The sequence below is a fragment of the Jatropha curcas genome, chromosome 8 (genome assembly GCF_041381405.1).
Source record: "Jatropha curcas cultivar XTBG-Jc1 chromosome 8, XTBG_Jcur_1.0, whole genome shotgun sequence".
In the NCBI taxonomy this organism is placed as follows: Eukaryota; Viridiplantae; Streptophyta; class Magnoliopsida; order Malpighiales; family Euphorbiaceae; genus Jatropha; species Jatropha curcas.
In genome coordinates, this window is record NC_143158.1 from 8,085,424 (window position 1) to 8,103,546 (window position 18,123).

Consider the following 18,123-nt stretch of genomic DNA (forward strand, 5'->3'; position numbering starts at 1 on the left):
ACTCAATTATTGATGTTTATGAATTAGAAGTTTATTCGTTGCTATAAAAAGACATTTATGTTGAAATTTACTGATCCTATGAGTATCAATGCTTTATGAAATTGGTATTTTAAGTTAGTTGCCATCGCACTTTGTTTAGTATGTGAATTATGAGCACCACTGAGTTTTATACTCAGCGCGTCGATTTTCATCACGCGCAGGTTGAAGATCGTGGTTGCTACTTGAAGACTTGAGGAGTACTATCAAAGCAGAAGTGCTTAATTTGGTCATAGTAGATTGAGAGTTGTATAATTAAGATTTATGGCATGTATAATTATTATATTGTTAGAGCTTATGTGATTGTAAATATAAGTGAAACATGTAATTATTTTGGTGTAAGTAGTTGGAGATAAGAATAATATTTATGAAATGATTGAAGATGAAATAGTTTACTATAGTTGGTATGATTAGGTCATGAAAACTTGATATAGATTCTGAATGAAATTAATTGCTAGATATTAAAAAATTTTGAGGATTTATACAATTATGAAAAGATATATATAAAGGGTTATTATGTTAGGATGATTCTTTGGAGATGTTGGAAGTTTAGAGTGTAATTGGGAGTGTATATATTCATATTTTGCATACAGTATGATATCAGCATGACAGGATATAAGTTCAACCAGATTGTAGCGTCTCGGCTCGGTTCATTCGGGTTAATGGGTGAACCGGGAAGGGGTGTTAGACCATAGGTTAGGGATATCACAATAATTTATCCAAAATACATGGACGAGAATATTAATTTGGTCAAACCTCCAAGACTAAATAGTAATTTTTCCTAAATTTTAAAATAAAAAGATTCCTCTAGACCTCCGACCTTGTGGTTAACAGCCCCACGCTCTAACTAACTGAGCTATTTCAGCAAGAAACTTTAGATTTTTGTACTAAAATGTTAGACAAAACCATAGGTTAAGGATATCATAATAATTTGTCCAAAATACATAAACAAAAATATTAGTTTGGTCAAATCTCATGGACTAAATAGTAATCCTTAAAATAAAAGTAATAAAAAGATTTCATTAGAAGGAGAGCTTGAACCTCCAAGCTTATGGTTAACTACCCCACGCTCTAACCAACTGAGCTATTTCAGCAAGAAACTTTAGATTTATGTACTAAAATGTTAGACAAAACCATAGGTTAGGGATATCATAATAATTTGTCCAAAATACATGGATAAGAATATTAATTTGGTCAAACCTCAGGGACTAAATAGTAATTTTTTCTAAATTTTAAAATAAAAGTAATAAAAAGATTTCGCTAGAAGGAGAGGTTAAACCTCCAACCTTATGGTTAACTGACCCATGTTCAAACCAACTGAGCTATTCCAATAACAAACTTTAGATATTTGTACTAAAATGTTAGACAAAACCATATGTTAGGGATATCATAATAATTTGTCCAAAATACATGGACGAGAATATTAGTATGGTCAAACCTCAGGAACTAAATAGTTATTTTTCCTAAATTTTAAAATAAAAATAATAAAAACATTTCGCTAGAAGGAGAGCTTGAATCTCCGACCTTATGGTTAAGGTCCACACGCTCTATCCAACTGAGCTATTCCAGCAACAAATTTTAAATTTTTGTACTAATATATTAGACAAAACAATAGGTTAGGGATATCATAATAATTTGCCAAATTCCGTGGACGAGTATATTAATTTATGGTTAACTGCCACACGTTCAAACCAACTAAGCTATTCCAATAACAAACTTTAGATATTTGTACTAAAATATTAGACAAAACCATATGTTAGGGATATCATAATAATTTATCCAAAATACATGGACGAGAATATTAATATGGTCAAACCTCAGGAACGAAATATTTATTTTTTCTAAATTTTAAAATAAAAATAATAAAAACATTTCACTAGAAAGAGGGCTTAAACCTCCGACCTTGTGGTTAACAGCCACACGCTCTAACCAATTGAGCTATTCCAGCAACAAATTTTAAATTTTTGTACTAATATATTAGACAAAACAATAGATTAGGGATATCATAATAATTTGTCCAAAATACGTCGACGAGTTTATTAATTTATGGTTAACTGCCCCACGTTCAAACCAACTAAGCTATTCCAACAACAAACTTTAGATATTTGTACTAAAATGTTAGACAAAACCATATGTTAGGCATATCATAATAATTTGTCCAAAATACATGGACGAGAAGATTAATATGGTCAAACCTAATGAACGAAATATTTATTTTTCCTAAATTTTAAAATAAAAATAATAAAAACATTTCGCTAGAAGGAGGGCTTGAACCTCCGACCTTGTGGTTAACAGCCACACGCTCTAACCAACTGAGCTATTCCAGCAACAAATTTTAAATTTTTGTACTAATATATTAGACAAAACAATAGGTTAGGAATATCATAATAATTTGTCCAAAATACATGGACGAGTATATTAATTTATTGTTAACTGCCCCACGTTCAAACCAACTAAGCTATTCCAACAACAAACTTTAGATATTTGTACTAAAATGTTAGACAAAACCATATGTTAGAAATATCATAATAATTTGTCCAAAACACATGGACGAGAATATTAATATGGTCAAACCTCAGGAACAAAATATTTATTTTTCCTAAATTTTAAAATAAAAATAACATAAACATTTCGCTAGAAAGAGGGCTTGAACCTCCGACCTTGTGGTTAACAGCCACACGCTCTAACCAACTGAGCTATTCCAGCAACAAATTTTAAATTTTTGTACTAATATATTAGACAAAACAATAGGTTAGGGATATCATAATAATTTGTCCAAAATACATGGACGAGTATATTAATTTATGGTTAATTGCCCCACGTTCAAACCAACTGAGCTATTCGAACAACAAACTTTAGATATTTGTACTAAAATGTTAGACAAAACCATATGTTAGAAATATCATAATAATTTGTCCAAAACACATGGACGAAACACATGGACGAGAATATTAATATGGTCAAACCTCAGGAGCGAAATATTTATTTTTCCTAAATTTTAAAATAAAAATAACATAAACATTTCGCTAGAAAGAGGGCTTGAACCTCCGACCTTGTGGTTAACAGCCACACGCTCTAACCAACTGAGCTATTCCAGCAACAAATTTTAAATTTTTGTACTAATATATTAGACAAAACAATAGGTTAGGGATATCATAATAATTTGTCCAAAATACATGGACGAGTATATTAATTTATGGTTAATTGCCCCACGTTCAAACCAACTGAGCTATTCGAACAACAAACTTTAGATATTTGTACTAAAATGTTAGACAAAACCATATGTTAGAAATATCATAATAATTTGTCCAAAACACATGGACGAGAATATTAATATGGTCAAACCTCAGGAGCGAAATATTTATTTTTCCTAAATTTTAAAATAAAAATAACATAAACATTTCGCTAGAAAGAGGGCTTGAACCTCCGACCTTGTGGTTAACAGCCACACGCTCTAACCAACTGAGCTATTCCAGCAACAAGTTTTAAATTTTTGTACTAATATATTAGACAAAACAATAGGTTAGGGATATCATAATAATTTGTCCAAAATACATGGACGAGTATATTAATTTATGGTTAATTGCCCCACGTTCAAACCAACTGAGCTATTCGAACAACAAACTTTAGATATTTGTACTAAAATGTTAGACAAAACCATATGTTAGAAATATCATAATAATTTGTCCAAAACACATGGATGAGAATATTAATATGGTCAAACCTCAGGAACAAAATATTTATTTTTCCTAAATTTTAAAATAAAAATAACAAAAACATTTCGCTAGAAAGAGGGCTTGAACCTCCGACCTTGTGGTTAACAGCCACACGCTCTAACCAACTGAGCTATTCCAGCAACAAATTTTAAATTTTTGTACTAATATATTAGACAAAACAATAGGTTAGGGATATCATAATAATTTGTCCAAAATACATGGACGAGTATATTAATTTATGGTTAATTGCCCCACGTTCAAACCAACTGAGCTATTCGAACAACAAACTTTAGATATTTGTACTAAAATGTTAGACAAAACCATATGTTAGAAATATCATAATAATTTGTCCAAAACACATGGACGAAACACATGGACGAGAATATTAATATGGTCAAACCTCAGGAGCGAAATATTTATTTTTCCTAAATTTTAAAATAAAAATAACATAAACATTTCGCTAGAAAGAGGGCTTGAACCTCCGACCTTGTGGTTAACAGCCACACGCTCTAACCAACTGAGCTATTCCAGCAACAAATTTTAAATTTTTGTACTAATATATTAGACAAAACAATAGGTTAGGAATATCATAATAATTTGTCCAAAATACATGGACGAGTATATTAATTTATTGTTAACTGCCCCACGTTCAAACCAACTAAGCTATTCCAACAACAAACTTTAGATATTTGTACTAAAATGTTAGACAAAACCATATGTTAGAAATATCATAATAATTTGTCCAAAACACATGGACGAGAATATTAATATGGTCAAACCTCAGGAACAAAATATTTATTTTTCCTAAATTTTAAAATAAAAATAACAAAAACATTTCGCTAGAAAGAGGGCTTGAACCTCCGACCTTGTGGTTAACAGCCACACGCTCTAACCAACTGAGCTATTCCAGCAACAAATTTTAAATTTTTGTACTAATATATTAGACAAAACAATAGGTTAGGGATATCATAATAATTTGTCCAAAATACATGGACGAGTATATTAATTTATGGTTAATTGCCCTACGTTCAAACTAACTGAGCTATTCGAACAATAAACTTTAGATATTTGTACTAAAATGTTAGACAAAACCATATGTTAGAAATATCATAATAATTTGTCCAAAACACATGGACGAGAATATTAATATGGTCAAACCTCAGGAGCGAAATATTTATTTTTCCTAAATTTTAAAATAAAAATAACATAAACATTTCGCTAGAAAGAGGGCTTGAACCTCCGACCTTGTGGTTAACAGCCACACGCTCTAACCAACTGAGCTATTCCAGCAACAAATTTTAAATTTTTGTACTAATATATTAGACAAAACAATAGATTAGGGATATCATAATAATTTATCCAAAATACATGGACGAATATATTAATTTGGTCAAAACTCAAGGACTAAAAATAAATTTTCCTTAAATTTGAAAATAAAAGTAATAAAATTACTTTGTTTAAAGGAGGGCTTAAACCTCCATCTTCATGGTTAACATACCACACGCTCCAACCAACTGAGTTGTTGCAATATTCCATGTTAAGTTTCTGTAAATTTCTAATAAATATAAACATGTAAATGTAAATAATAAACAAAAATTTCGCTAGAAGGAGGGCTTGAACCTCCGACCTTGTGGTTAACAGCCACACGCTCTAACCAACTGAGCTATTCCAGCAATCGCTATATCAGTTTCCTTGGTAATAATAGTTTTTAAAAATAAATATATATGATAGCAATATTTAATGGCAAAAAAAAAATTAAGAAAAAACAAAAAGTAACCGCAATATTATCTTGTTTTAATATTTGTTTCGAGCTGCCGCGGATCATCTTTTTTGGGTCACGCTTTTCGTTCCTTTTCATTGTTTTTCTTTAGTTTCTTTTCAATAATTTTCAGATTTGTAATCAATTGAAATAAATTTTTGTATTTAGTCTTTTAGATCTATTATAGATTTTGAGTGTTTTTCCTACCCTCTTAGTGGATTATGTGCTTATGATTTGATGTTTCTCTCTTTCCATGGGTGATTCTTTGTCGTTGAGAAGTTTTTACGAGTGTTTGTGATTTTTTCTTTATTGGCAGTTTGAAATACAAGATCGATTGTTGACTGACTGTGGATGAAGATTTCAAGTTTGGATAAGTTTATTTTATCAATGGAGCTCATAGTATAAAAAATTAATAGTTTAAACTGCTCTGCGAGTCTCAAATGTAATAAGTTTTTAAAAGTACAAAGCTTCGGCCAATATTACAAAAAATTTCTTTTGTCATGCTATTTCAAGGACTAGCATTTACATGAAAGATTAATATCTTCTGCTAAAATCATATATTTCAATTTTCTATATCTGTATTTTTTATTCCTATGAGTGTAATCTATTCATATTTTTCATTAATGAATTGTGAACTAAAAAAAAAGAAAAAAAAAACTAAATCTTAATTCCAGTAACTATTAGCTGAAAGTTACTAACTCTGTTTCATAATGATATTTGTCACATTTGAAATTTCACGTTCGAAAACCATTAAATTTGTATAAGTTGTAATAAATTATCGAGTAAATTTGTCTATATTGCCCTTAATTTAATATTAATTTTTCAAAAAAACCATTAAATTGAAGTAATAATTATTAATCATATACAAAAGATAAACATGGAAAAAAAATATTTATTACTCCTTGAAACCACAAATATGATAAGTATTTTGGAACAGACTATTTTCTCAAATGTGACAAGTATTACGGAATAGAGATAATATATTTAAAAAAAACATTAAATACAATTTAATTTTCCATTTGCCAACCAAATTCCCATCACATTTCCTCATTTTTCGTTTCATTTCTCATGATTGATTGAAGAATTCCTAAGCTATAGAATACAACTAGCCAAATACGCGCGCCTTGCACGGATTATAAGGAATCCAAAAAAATATCATAGATTCACAATTGTATTCTTAAATTTTGATGTAATTACTTAAAATGTATTAATTAAATTCCAATACAATTAGAAATCTGTAATTCATTTAACACTATAGAGTTTAAATAAGTGTTTAGCATACTATTTCTTTGTCAATCTAAATATCAAAGAAAATAGGTATATTAATATTATTAATTGCATTATTAGAGAAAATAGCTCAAAAAGTTTTATTAGTTAAAAAAGAGTTTAATTGTGTTATTAATTTTATTAATTATTAAAAAAAACCGAAAAACGTACCATTAGTATTATTAAAAAATATTAATTTTACCTCAATTAGTGTTCAAAAAAAAAAAAAAAAGGAAAAGATAGTGCCAAATAAGCACTTTAAAGGTCTAATTGCATGCCATGTCAACTTTTAAGTTACTGTTATTATGTATTTATATAGATAGATAGATAGATAGATGGATGGATTGAAATACACGAAGTTAACGGATAACATACAGAAAAAGTGACACATGATTCAGCAGAAGCAGAAAAGGCCACGCAGTAAATTTGGGTGAGAGCCTCTGACTAGTAAATCCCACGTGATGAAATAATGAAACAAAAAACAATTATTATAGAGAGCAATTTTAGGTCTTGTTGATAATCATCCATCCCAAATAACATCACAAATAATATCAGAAAAAAAATTAAAAAATAATAATGTTTTTGCACAAAATTTTAGCTCTATCCCAAAGAATAATAATTTATAAGAAAGTATCAAGTCTGCTTTTAAAAACAAAACAAAACAAAATCAAATCAAAAGAGGGATATATCTCCAACTTCCATTTCCTATTTGATCTTCTCCATTTTCTAAAAGATCTAATTCTATGGGACAAAATTATAACAATGGCTTTCACCTGCCATAACAGAACCTTGTTTACGGCTCCAAAACTACAATGATCAACTGTTAAAATTTCATGCAGCAAGGACGTGCAGAGTTGCATTCAAACGGAGAAATGATCTGATAAGGCTTGCAAAACATCAAATGAAGACAGATAATATCAATGTCTAACCATTTATCTTCGACTACTAGCTGTTTTGCCCTTGCTTAGATCTGCAAGCTCCTCAACGAGTTTTCTCTCTTCGCCGCTCAATCTTTTAGGAATTTCGACTTGTACACGAACCAACTGATCACCTCTCATGTTGCTTTTATTTAGCACAGGTACTCCTTTCTTTGCCATTACAAGTGTGGTGTTGGGCTGTGTTCCAGCTGGGATCTTGAGATCAACCATGCCATCAACAGTTGGGACCTTGATTGTTGTACCCAAAATTGCATCTATGTATGACACCTTGCAAGTGTACAAGATGTTGGTGTCATCACGTTTTAGAACAGGATCTGGGATGACTTCAATAATAACAAAGAGGTCACCAGGTGACCCACCTCTCCTTCCAGCATTACCTTCAGAACGGACTCTCAAACGGCTCCCTGAGTCTACACCAGCTGGCACTTTTAAACTGATACGTTTTGTCCTCCTTACTCGACCGTCCCCAGAACATGTGTTGCAAGAGGTAAATGTTTCCCCAGTACCACCACATGAAGAGCAGGTCATTACCTGCTGGAAGACACCTAATGGAGTCCTTGCAGAGGAGACAACCTGGCCTTGGCCACCGCATGTAGTACATGTAGATGGCTTTGTCCCCGGTTTTGCACCTGAACCATTGCAAGTTGCACAGCTTTCCAGTCGAGTTATCTCAATCTCTTTTTCAACCCCAAAAACTGCTTCCTTGAAAGTTAATACAAGATTGTAATATTCATCCTGGCCATCAACTGCTCTATTCCTGGAGCCTCTCGCTCCCATGCCACCCATGCCTCCCATGCCTCCCATACCTCCCATGCCCTCAAATAGCGACTCAAACAAATCAAAAGGATTGCTGAAATCCTGCAATACAACAAAACCAGTTTAAACCATGAAAAAGCCAAAGATGATGGAAAGAATATTGACAGATCATTAACTCTAACAGACATGATTTCATTCATCATCTATGGAAATTAACTTACCCCCATGCCCACACCAGCACCTTTGAGTCCAGCCTCACCATACCTGTCATACAGAGATCGTTTCTCATCATCTGATAAGACCTGCAGGAAAAATTAAAGCTTAGAACATGTAGACCACGGCCACAAAAAAAAAAAAAAAAATGTTATAATTCAATCATAAACCAGAAAGCATAACCACTATTAAACTTTTACCTCATATGCATTGCTAATTTCCTTGAACTTCTGCTCTGCCCCAGGTTCTCTGCAGCATAGAAAAGAATTTAAATTCAAACAGGTCTTGAATATCATCTTCTTCCATTCATGTTAGATAGAAAAGTAATCAAATTTGGCAATCTACAACTGTTTTCTGCAGGTTCTCACTCAACACAAATAAACTGCAGAATTGTGTTTACAATCACAAAATGTCAGATCAACTTTAACTAGCATCCTTCTAAGCAAGGCACATCCTTGAACTTTCTGATACTAGATATTATTGTTAGTAAACTAATGTTGATATGCACCCATCTCTAAACACAATCCGCTTGACAATGAATTCTTGCTTTCTTACAAATTTGGTCAGTTTCACACAGGAAGCTTAAATATCCATAGGACACGACAAAGAAGAGAATCTTTTTGAAAATGTTAGGGCCCAAATATATGAGAAGCTTCTTCATTAACCTTTGAACTACAGCGAGAGAGACCAATGGTTTTGTAAACCAAGTGGGAGTAGTAAATATATATTTCTGGTCTCAGTCGGCAAAATTAGGCAGACCTCAATTGTATATTTTCCTTGAAAAAGTTATATATAAGAAACGGTTATGAATAGAATCTAGAGCTTCATGCACATTGTTGTGGAAGTTTGTATTGGACAACCTAATTGAAATATTGAGCTATCCTGAAACAGCACTTGAACAATTAGATGTTGTGCATCCCATATTTTCTTGAATTCAGAGATGATTGAAGTGTCCAAATATCATTGTTTGTCTTCTAGAGATGATTGGTATAACCGCAGAGTATCAATATTCTAGATTATCTCCCATGATCCTACTCTACTGAAACATGATCCACTAGCACCAGTGCATGCCATAGGCCAAACACTGCAAAGAAGAAAAGGGAGAAGACTGGGGAACAGCCAGTGAATCCACATGATCTTCCATAGCCTTATCCACATCACACACACCTAAATCTAATCTCGGCATCTCCAAAAGAATGAAAAGAGTGACATTTTACATGTGGCATACAGATAGTTGTACTAATAAACCGTACAGTCCACAATTCAATAGAAAACAAAGAACAGTATCTCAGTTTGCTATAAGATAAGAAGGAAATGAGTACAGCAGAGGTGATGAAGGGGGAGGGTCATTCTCATATAGAAGAAAACTTACTTGTTCACATCTGGATGATAACTCCTTGCAAGTTTCCGGTATGCTGAAAACCAACAAGGATAAAAGGAGTTAGTACATCTTAAATAGGATAAGCCAATATTGATTATGCTCCCTTTATTTTTTGAGCTCCAATAGTAAATCTACCAAGAACGTTATGTTCATCCATAAATATGCCTTTCAAATATACTTTCATTTGAAAAAACTAGCTTTAGATCAGCAAAGGTCTGTCATAATTCATATTTTTACTACCTTATACAGGTCAATGTGGCAAGACTCAACATGGTATGATAGAATTGATTCCGGCCCAAGGCCCTACAAGGTTTATACTAGAAGAAGATAAATGGCTGATACAGTCTCCAGGCCAAGCCCATGCAGATTCCTCTGCCCAAAATAATTGAATTCCCAAAGATGCCCTCATCATTCTCTTTGCTTCCTTATATACTGCTGGGTGATGATTTGATAGCTAACTTGGTGACGTGTATTCCTTTGCTTGGTCCCCAATACTCACACATTCAATTACAGCTCCTTTGTTTCTTCTAGCATACACCTTGTAGGGCCTTGGCCAGAATCAATTCTATCATGGTATCATCTCTTAATCAACTATATCTGTTGAATTTTGTAAAGATGCAGTAATTCATACCAAAAGATTTTATTTCCACATGCAAAGATGATAAGCACTTTAAAGCAAGTTTGCATACCAAGACAAAAATGATATCCACCAAGAATGATGCAAAATGTGCATTTACATAAAAAGATGAAAAATTATTTCCAAAATACCACGGGCAACAAGCAAATTATATTCAATTGGCTTTAAAGAGAGAAAATAGTTCACATATCAATATAATCACAATGTTATATCCACCAGATATGATTTAAGCTGTGTATTTAGCAGAAAATGCAACACCATTTCCAGAAAATCATGGGCACCGTCCATGATAGTATTTAACTTCTCTCTTCACCAGAGATTCAAGGAGCAAAATAAAAACTGAAGTACCAAATTAGGAACTATCAGAGTACTATGTGTTGCGTAGTTGATCAAATCAACTGATCTTTTATGATTGCTGACCTCCTTACCCCCACCCCCCCAAACAAACAAAAAAAAAAAAAAAAAAAAGAAAAGAAAATAAAAGACACCCACCCCCAAAGAAACAGGAAAGAAGAAGAAGAAGAAGAGAGACATTATTGAAAACTCCAAGGCTTGTTCGTAATTGATTTGATCCCAGTTTTTGACCACCATATATTCTCCTATAATATATATATTTTAATTCCTAAGTAGAAATTATTATATTGTTTCAGAACATAATACCACATAGACAAGTGAGGTGGTTATGTGTGTGTTTTTTTTTTTTTTTCTGGTGGAGGAGTTGGGGAGGAGGGGCTAGGTAGCAGTCGAAATGACAATGGAGGAGGTGGGGTGGTAGTGGCAACAGTAAGGAATGAGGGAAGACGGTAGTAGTGAGTATATCCTAAAGAATAAAGAACTAAGAATTAGAATTTTCGAAATAGTTTAGAATGAGTCCCCAAAATTTACCCACTTTTCATACAAGTACCAAATCTGTTTATTTATTTTTTCAGAAGATTATTCACCTACACCTTAAGTACAAATTCCTACTCTATCCAACTTTCCAACTTATTCAGGTTCAAACCTCAAACAACCCATTACAATCATCATGTTGAAATGAAAACATAGGCAACCTTCTCCCCAAAAGAGTAATATAAAAATAAAAAAATAAAAAAAATCAAAAGGTTTCTTTGAAAGGAAGTTGAAGTCACAATTACACAGATGTATGCAATTTAGGGAGTTCATTTATTATCTCTTGTAATTTTCCAACATCAGACAAGTATTCATTTATTATCTCTTATAATTTTCCAACATCGGACAAGTACTTTCAGTTAAGTAACTATTGAGTTTGTTGGTAAAATTTATTTAACAATTGTAGAAAAAGCATAATCAAATTTGAAAAAGAATTGCACGCTCTTCAAGTACTTATACTAGAAGCTATTAGTAGTTGAAATAATGATGAAGGAGATGAGTTGGTAGTGGCAACAGTAAGGAATGAGGGAAGATGATAGTAGCGAGTATACATCATTTCTGGTCATAACAAATGCCCCGTGAAGAATAAAGAAACATACGAATGAAAATTTTGAAATAGTTTAGAATTCAGTTCCCAAAATTTACCCAACAAGTACCAACTTTATTTTATTTTTTTTCTGAAGATTATTTACCTATTCCTTAACAACAAAAATTCCTACTCCATCCAACTTATTCAGGTCCAAGTCTCAAACAATCCATTATGTCATTATGTCAAAACGAAAACATAGGTAAAAAGCGGTTCACCTTCTCCCCAAAAGAATAATAATAATAGTTAAAAAGTCAGAAAATGAACTTTGAAAAGAAGTTGAAATTACAATTACACAGAGCTATGCAATTTATTGAGTTCATTTATTATCTCTTGTAATTTTCCAACATCAGAATACTTTCAGTTAAATAACCTATGAGTTTGTTAGTAAAACTGCTTTAACAAATGTGAAAAAGAATAATCAAATTTGAAAATGAATTGCATAGTCCAGGTCCTCAAAGTACAACTAGGCAGACAAGTTCACTAGAAACTAACTTTGATACTAAGGCTCCATTTGTTTGTGGGAAACACTTTCCTTTCAGCATTTGGAGCATTGGAGAAATTAGTCAATTAAAATATTTTTCCTGATCAAAGAAAAACTAAACCATTGTCAAGAAAATAAGTTCTTTGTAAAATATTTTCTAAAGAAAATATTTTCTAGAAAAAGATTTCCAATAATAAGTTATTTTCCGTGAAACAATTGAAGCCTAAATGAGAGTTAGAGAACTTCTGAGTAGATCTTTTAATACCCAAGACAAGAAATCCATAGAAGAAGCTAAAACAAAAATAAAAAAGGAGAACCTATGGGTGTGCACTATTCAATTATAACTGAATAACCAAACCAAACCAACAATGAAATTATTTCGGTACGAAAGAATTCAATTTTTGGTTCAGTTATTGATTTATGAAAAATTGGTTTTAGGATATCAAAAAAAAAAAAAAAAGGAAACAATAGAAAAACATGGAAGAAACACACAAATTTAAAAAAAAAAAAAATGGCAACAAAAGTTGTATTTTAAGATATTGGATTAAGATAGAAAAGAGTAGAATCGCGAAAATGAAAAAAAAAAAAAAAAAAGAAGGAAAATAGAAAGGAAATATAGAGAGAGAAATTGAGAGAGAAAAATCTGTATGGTCGTTGGCCAAAAACTAGACAGATTGCAGGAGGTGACTGCTAGATGAAGGAGTGGGAGCTGGATTATAAAGCATATCATTGGTTTTTATGATATAATGACAAAACATTATATGGCCAACCCAAGCTAGTTTGGGATTAAAGCCTAGGCGGTGGTGTTGTGTTGTTGTAAACAGATGCTGGCTAGACAGCTTTATTTTGAAAGAAAATCCTAGGTGACTTGTTCAGGAAAACAAAAATTTAAAAGCGCGATTGTCTTGAGCCTAGCAAAAAAGGCGCAAAAAGGCACACACCTCTATCCAGAGGCAATAGCCTGAGTGAAATTGCCCGCCTGAGGACTGTTGAAGGGCAAGTCCTTGAGCCTTAAGTCAAGCTCGCCTCCTTAACAACTATGACATTACACAGGTTATCCTGCTAATCTTTATTGAATTTGGTTATTATTTAAGAGGTGTTAAAAGATTCAATTAATTAGAAATTATTTTGGTTTAGGGTTTCAGTGAATTGAATCACACCTCTTAAAAACCACAAAAAGGAAGATAAAAAATAGAAGAGTCAATACCACAACCAATACTTTAAAATAGCAAAAAGATCACAACACCACAAAATGAAGACAAATCAATAAGGAAAGCCAAAAAACAAGCTTCAAACATTCAAATTAGCTACTCATTTATAGGAACCAACTTCTATAAAACAGGTAAAAGATAGAGATGACAAGATCAAGCTTTTTCTTTGATGCATACACCGCCAGTTAAATATGTAGAATTTCACTATTTTAACATTTGGAAAGTCAATGTCAAGTTTATCCAACTATGGAGGAATAAGATAGTGAGAAAATGAAAAAAAAAAAAAAAATGCAAGTTAAAGACAAAACAAGTTTTTATTTATTTTTTATCTAGATTTGACATCCAACATGTACTGAAAAATTTCAAGTACAAAAGTCCTCCAAAAGTCAGAACTCGAAAGACACATCATCTCCATTCTCCAATTAGGCTCTATTTTTCCTTTTATTTTTCTACTTTATTCCTTATTATTCAAATACAAAATATATCTGTTTTAGTCAATATGTGCCTTGTGTCCACTAGGAGAGCACCTCATACCTTAGGCTTCAAAACCCTTCATGCGTTAGCATGTTTTATTATTTTCCTTTTAGTATGTGTATCACTTTCTGATGTTAGACTAATTATCCTTTTCAGACATATTTTTTCTTCTCTAGAATAGAATTTTTTTGTTCATAAAATAAAAATAAAAACCTCCATAGTAAAGATCAATGAAAATGAAACTAAATTATTTTCCTACAACTACTTATGAAATTTTAGGTCTTTAAGGCTTCCCAGGTGTAAAACAGCAAAGAGATGTTAAGTTTACACAAAAATAAAAAAAGAGTACAAGCATGCATACCACTTTTGATTTCAGATTTACTTGCATTTTTTGACACTCCAAGGACAGAATAGTAATCCTGCAATTCAGAAAACGTTCATGCTCTGAGTAAAAATATTAGAAGGATGTCAACTATGATATCAGGCAAGTATTTGGAAAGACAGGGAAAAAGGAAAGGTAAGACAGTAAATGCGGCCTTTGTCATCATCATGAAGCAATATATACATAAACCATTTTGCACTCACAGCATCAGCTCTAACTGTAAATCGTGATCCCCTTCGACGATGTGAAGTTTGAGATGGCCCAACAAAAGATAATACAGGAAAGGAATCACGTGAAAATAGGCTTGAACTTGGTGCTGCCAAATAGCTTGTCTTGCCATTAAGACTGCACAATGGTTTTAAATGCACTGAGTAACCTTTCAATTAATCTAGATCTAAAGTTTATTCTTACTATAGAATGAAAAATGTCATGCGTAAAAAATAAAAGCTTTATGCACCCTATGACACAAAAATCTCACTAGCAAAATACAAATCATAATAATATGTGCTGAAGCAGAAAAAATAGAAATGAAAACTACAACAACAACGACTACTAGGAAAAAAATTCTGCTAAAATGCTTTCTGTTATTTGACAAGCTAAAAGAAAAAAGCATATATATGACATGAACCATTAGGACGGCCCAAAAGGTTACATCAATAACAGTAGGTAATCATTGCTCCAATTTCCAGCAGGGAAACAGGCTACAGCATGCCTGATAAACCATTCTTCATAGCTAATGTGTTGCTTTCTTGACTTCTGCCTGTATAAGGTACCACATGCTAACTTCTTTTCTCATAAAGAATGATATTTTTAGCGACAAAAAGGACTGGATTCTAGCAACAAATCCATTTTGTCAACAGCACTGTGAGATGTGCTCTGATAAATTCAATTCTATTTTGGTCAATGCAAGAATTTAAAGAACTAAAAAGCCATATGTCTAACCCAAATACATTAAAAGGACAACTTGCAGATGGTAGAGTACAGATTCTTAGAACTTGTAGAAGTCCTCAAATTAGGATGAATTGAAGATAAATAGTGTTTTTTACAACTACCAGTCACAAAAAGATTTGAATTTTCACAATAAAGCACGTTATTACAATATGCTAATTTAAACTAAGGAACTTTTAATGGCATAGCAACGGTCCCAAAGACAGAAAGTCCCACTAAATTAGCCAATTTCCTACTTCAGGTTCTTTTGTATCCACATATATGTATGTTCATAAGCATACAAGAGAAACTTGAGAAAAAGAAAATTAAAGAAGAAAGAACATCCTCACCCATACTGAGTAGTCACTATCCTGTTTTGGATATAAGATCTAAGTATGAACTGAGGTCGAATACCCCATTGAGCAACTGATGTGCTTCCACAAGGTATAATTGCCATCCAATAGATTTTCACAAACAAGATGGTTAGATAATGATTATACACCTGAAACCCTAATCAACCTGAAAAGCATAAAACTTTGAGATTTAGTTCATAGCATATAGTAGAATCTGAAGTCACTGAATAATGCTATTCAAAGAATATATCATATCAAAATGACATGTATGCAATTTCCTAAATATTGCACCTAGAGAGCAATCCCTTCGATGAATGCCTCAGAAAATTAAAGGCTTAATATTACCACTAAAAGCAATATCCATGTTTATAAAAGAAATAAAAAATTAAGCACAATCACCTGCAACCGAAGTTCATGTCTTTGATACATTAGACGATAAAACGAGCACTTCCATTCCATACCGGAACTTAAACCTAAGAGAGATTTATTTCCACCCTTTACCACTGGGTTTTTGAATTGGGGAAAATGAAATGACCCTCATTCACAAGTTTCTTAAACCACGATAATATGAAATTAAATATAAAATAAGAAAATGTGAAGAGAATCCTACAAAGAATTTTTACTATGGCAGCAGCAATAGCTTCTCAAAATGAGCTTCAATTCCCTATATTTAACCATTACCACAAACCCTTATTTCCCCAAAAGTTTTGGAAGTAGTTTTTCCTACGCCGTAAAAGCCACGAACAGAAATTTAAGTTTCAAAAAGCAGCAAAATCACTTCCAGAATGAAACTCAAAATGAAAATAATAATAATAATTTAGTAATAACAAAACTCAAGCAACCCAATTAGAATTTATCCAAATAATTACTACTTTCAGGTACTCAATATCTGAAACTAATCGATTTCGATTATGGAAATAACCCCAAAACTCAAACACGAAGGCATACATAAAAACTATCTATACAGTGCATGAGGACGACATTAGAGGAGAGAGAGAGAGAGAGGGAGAGAGAGAAAGAGGGACCTGTTTGTTACGTATCCAGTCGAAGAACAACGGTGGCTTCTTTTCCAAATTCTCGCTCGGAGAGAGAGAGAGAGAGAGAGAGATTGGTGAGTTACAGGCAAGAATTAGAAGCACACAGGAGCAGGTGAAGGATGAGGCTATATTTTTCTCATTGAAGAAGATGAATATTTTCTCGTTTAATCAGGGCTACGGTTCCCTGCCTTTGTCACTCTAGCCATCTCCCTGTAACCTAATCATCCGCCGTTCACTTGGTTAACGCTTTAAATCAATTTTCCTGATTAAAGAAAAGAAGTAAAGTATTTAAAAAAAAACTACTCTCCCCCCCCACCCCCCCAAAAAAAAAAGCCCATTTTGCCAAAAAAAAAAAAATCCAATTTAATGTCTTTTTATGAATCAAAGTAATACAATATTTTTACTTTCAAATATACTCTTTAAGGTCAGCATTCGATTCGGCAAATTCAATTTAGTGAATAAATATTCGGTTAAAAGTTTAGTTTGATCGGTTAAAGGTTCGATTAAAAATTAATTCAACCGAATTAATCAAATTAATAAATTTCTAAAACTACATTATTTTGATTAATTAGATAATAAAATTAAAAAGAAATAAAAGTCAATTCAGTCCCTGAACTTGTTCAGTAAGATCAAAAAGGTTATATTTGACTTTTTGGGTTAACCCTTGAACTTGTATATAATGATTAAAAAAATTTAATTTCACTTTTTATGCCAATTTAATTCTTGAACTTATTTAAAATGATTAAAAAATCATATTTGACATTTTAAGTCAATTTAACCTTTAGTTCTTCATTGTACTTACAACGTGAAAATCATTATATATATATATATTTACTAAAACTGTATTTGAAATCGAGCTGACTAATTTATTAAAAAATTAATTAATTATAAAATATAGAAAAATGATATATGAAGTATATTATATCTCTCTTTACCTTGATTGATGGTTTTGAGTTTAGAAATCTGTATTAATTTGAACATTTTAAAATTAATATGTATTACTGGATTATCACTTATGAAATCTATATTTTTTATGTTGAATAAATTAAAATTATAATGTATGTTTATAAATTTATTAT

At 31.9% G+C, this 18,123-nt stretch overlaps 1 protein-coding gene and 9 non-coding genes across 10 annotated transcripts; all 10 read right to left on the bottom strand.

Annotated features, from left to right (window-relative positions):
• Window positions 1-2,289: 2,289 nt before the first annotated feature.
• TRNAN-GUU (transfer RNA asparagine (anticodon GUU)) lies at window positions 2,290-2,363 on the bottom strand. Its single transcript has one exon. It is a non-coding gene; the product is annotated as a tRNA-Asn (tRNA).
• A 305-nt stretch (window positions 2,364-2,668) lies between these two features.
• On the bottom strand, window positions 2,669-2,742 carry TRNAN-GUU (transfer RNA asparagine (anticodon GUU)). The gene has a single exon. It is a non-coding gene; the product is annotated as a tRNA-Asn (tRNA).
• Window positions 2,743-3,060: 318 nt separating this feature from the next.
• Window positions 3,061-3,134, bottom strand: TRNAN-GUU (transfer RNA asparagine (anticodon GUU)). The gene has a single exon. It is a non-coding gene; the product is annotated as a tRNA-Asn (tRNA).
• Window positions 3,135-3,439: 305 nt separating this feature from the next.
• On the bottom strand, window positions 3,440-3,513 carry TRNAN-GUU (transfer RNA asparagine (anticodon GUU)). The gene has a single exon. It is a non-coding gene; the product is annotated as a tRNA-Asn (tRNA).
• A 305-nt stretch (window positions 3,514-3,818) lies between these two features.
• Window positions 3,819-3,892, bottom strand: TRNAN-GUU (transfer RNA asparagine (anticodon GUU)). Its single transcript has one exon. It is a non-coding gene; the product is annotated as a tRNA-Asn (tRNA).
• A 318-nt stretch (window positions 3,893-4,210) lies between these two features.
• TRNAN-GUU (transfer RNA asparagine (anticodon GUU)) lies at window positions 4,211-4,284 on the bottom strand. Its single transcript has one exon. It is a non-coding gene; the product is annotated as a tRNA-Asn (tRNA).
• A 305-nt stretch (window positions 4,285-4,589) lies between these two features.
• Window positions 4,590-4,663, bottom strand: TRNAN-GUU (transfer RNA asparagine (anticodon GUU)). Its single transcript has one exon. It is a non-coding gene; the product is annotated as a tRNA-Asn (tRNA).
• A 305-nt stretch (window positions 4,664-4,968) lies between these two features.
• TRNAN-GUU (transfer RNA asparagine (anticodon GUU)) lies at window positions 4,969-5,042 on the bottom strand. Its single transcript has one exon. It is a non-coding gene; the product is annotated as a tRNA-Asn (tRNA).
• A 309-nt stretch (window positions 5,043-5,351) lies between these two features.
• TRNAN-GUU (transfer RNA asparagine (anticodon GUU)) lies at window positions 5,352-5,425 on the bottom strand. The gene has a single exon. It is a non-coding gene; the product is annotated as a tRNA-Asn (tRNA).
• Window positions 5,426-7,340: 1,915 nt separating this feature from the next.
• LOC105634326 (chaperone protein dnaJ A6, chloroplastic) lies at window positions 7,341-17,175 on the bottom strand. The gene is made up of 8 exons (XM_012217165.4): window positions 17,033-17,175; window positions 16,005-16,173; window positions 14,931-15,072; window positions 14,707-14,764; window positions 10,057-10,099; window positions 8,885-8,933; window positions 8,693-8,773; window positions 7,341-8,573 (listed from the first exon to the last, which is right to left on the bottom strand). The coding sequence occupies exons 2-8, from the start codon at window positions 16,109-16,111 to the stop codon at window positions 7,710-7,712; spliced, it is 1,344 nt and encodes a 447-aa protein (XP_012072555.1). The 5' UTR covers window positions 16,112-16,173; window positions 17,033-17,175; the 3' UTR covers window positions 7,341-7,709.
• Window positions 17,176-18,123: the final 948 nt, after the last annotated feature.

Excerpts from the sequence above, each read along its gene's own strand:
- LOC105634326 (XM_012217165.4), bottom strand. The coding sequence starts at position 16,111 with ATGGCAATTATACCTTGTGGAAGCACATCAGTTGCTCAATGGGGTATT. Across the intron at positions 15,073-16,004 it reads ATAGTGACTACTCAGTATGG|TCTTAATGGCAAGACAAGCT; the intron begins GTGAGGATGTTC and ends ACCATTGTGCAG. Across the intron at positions 8,934-10,056 it reads TATCATCCAGATGTGAACAA|AGAACCTGGGGCAGAGCAGA; the intron begins GTAAGTTTTCTT and ends TCTATGCTGCAG.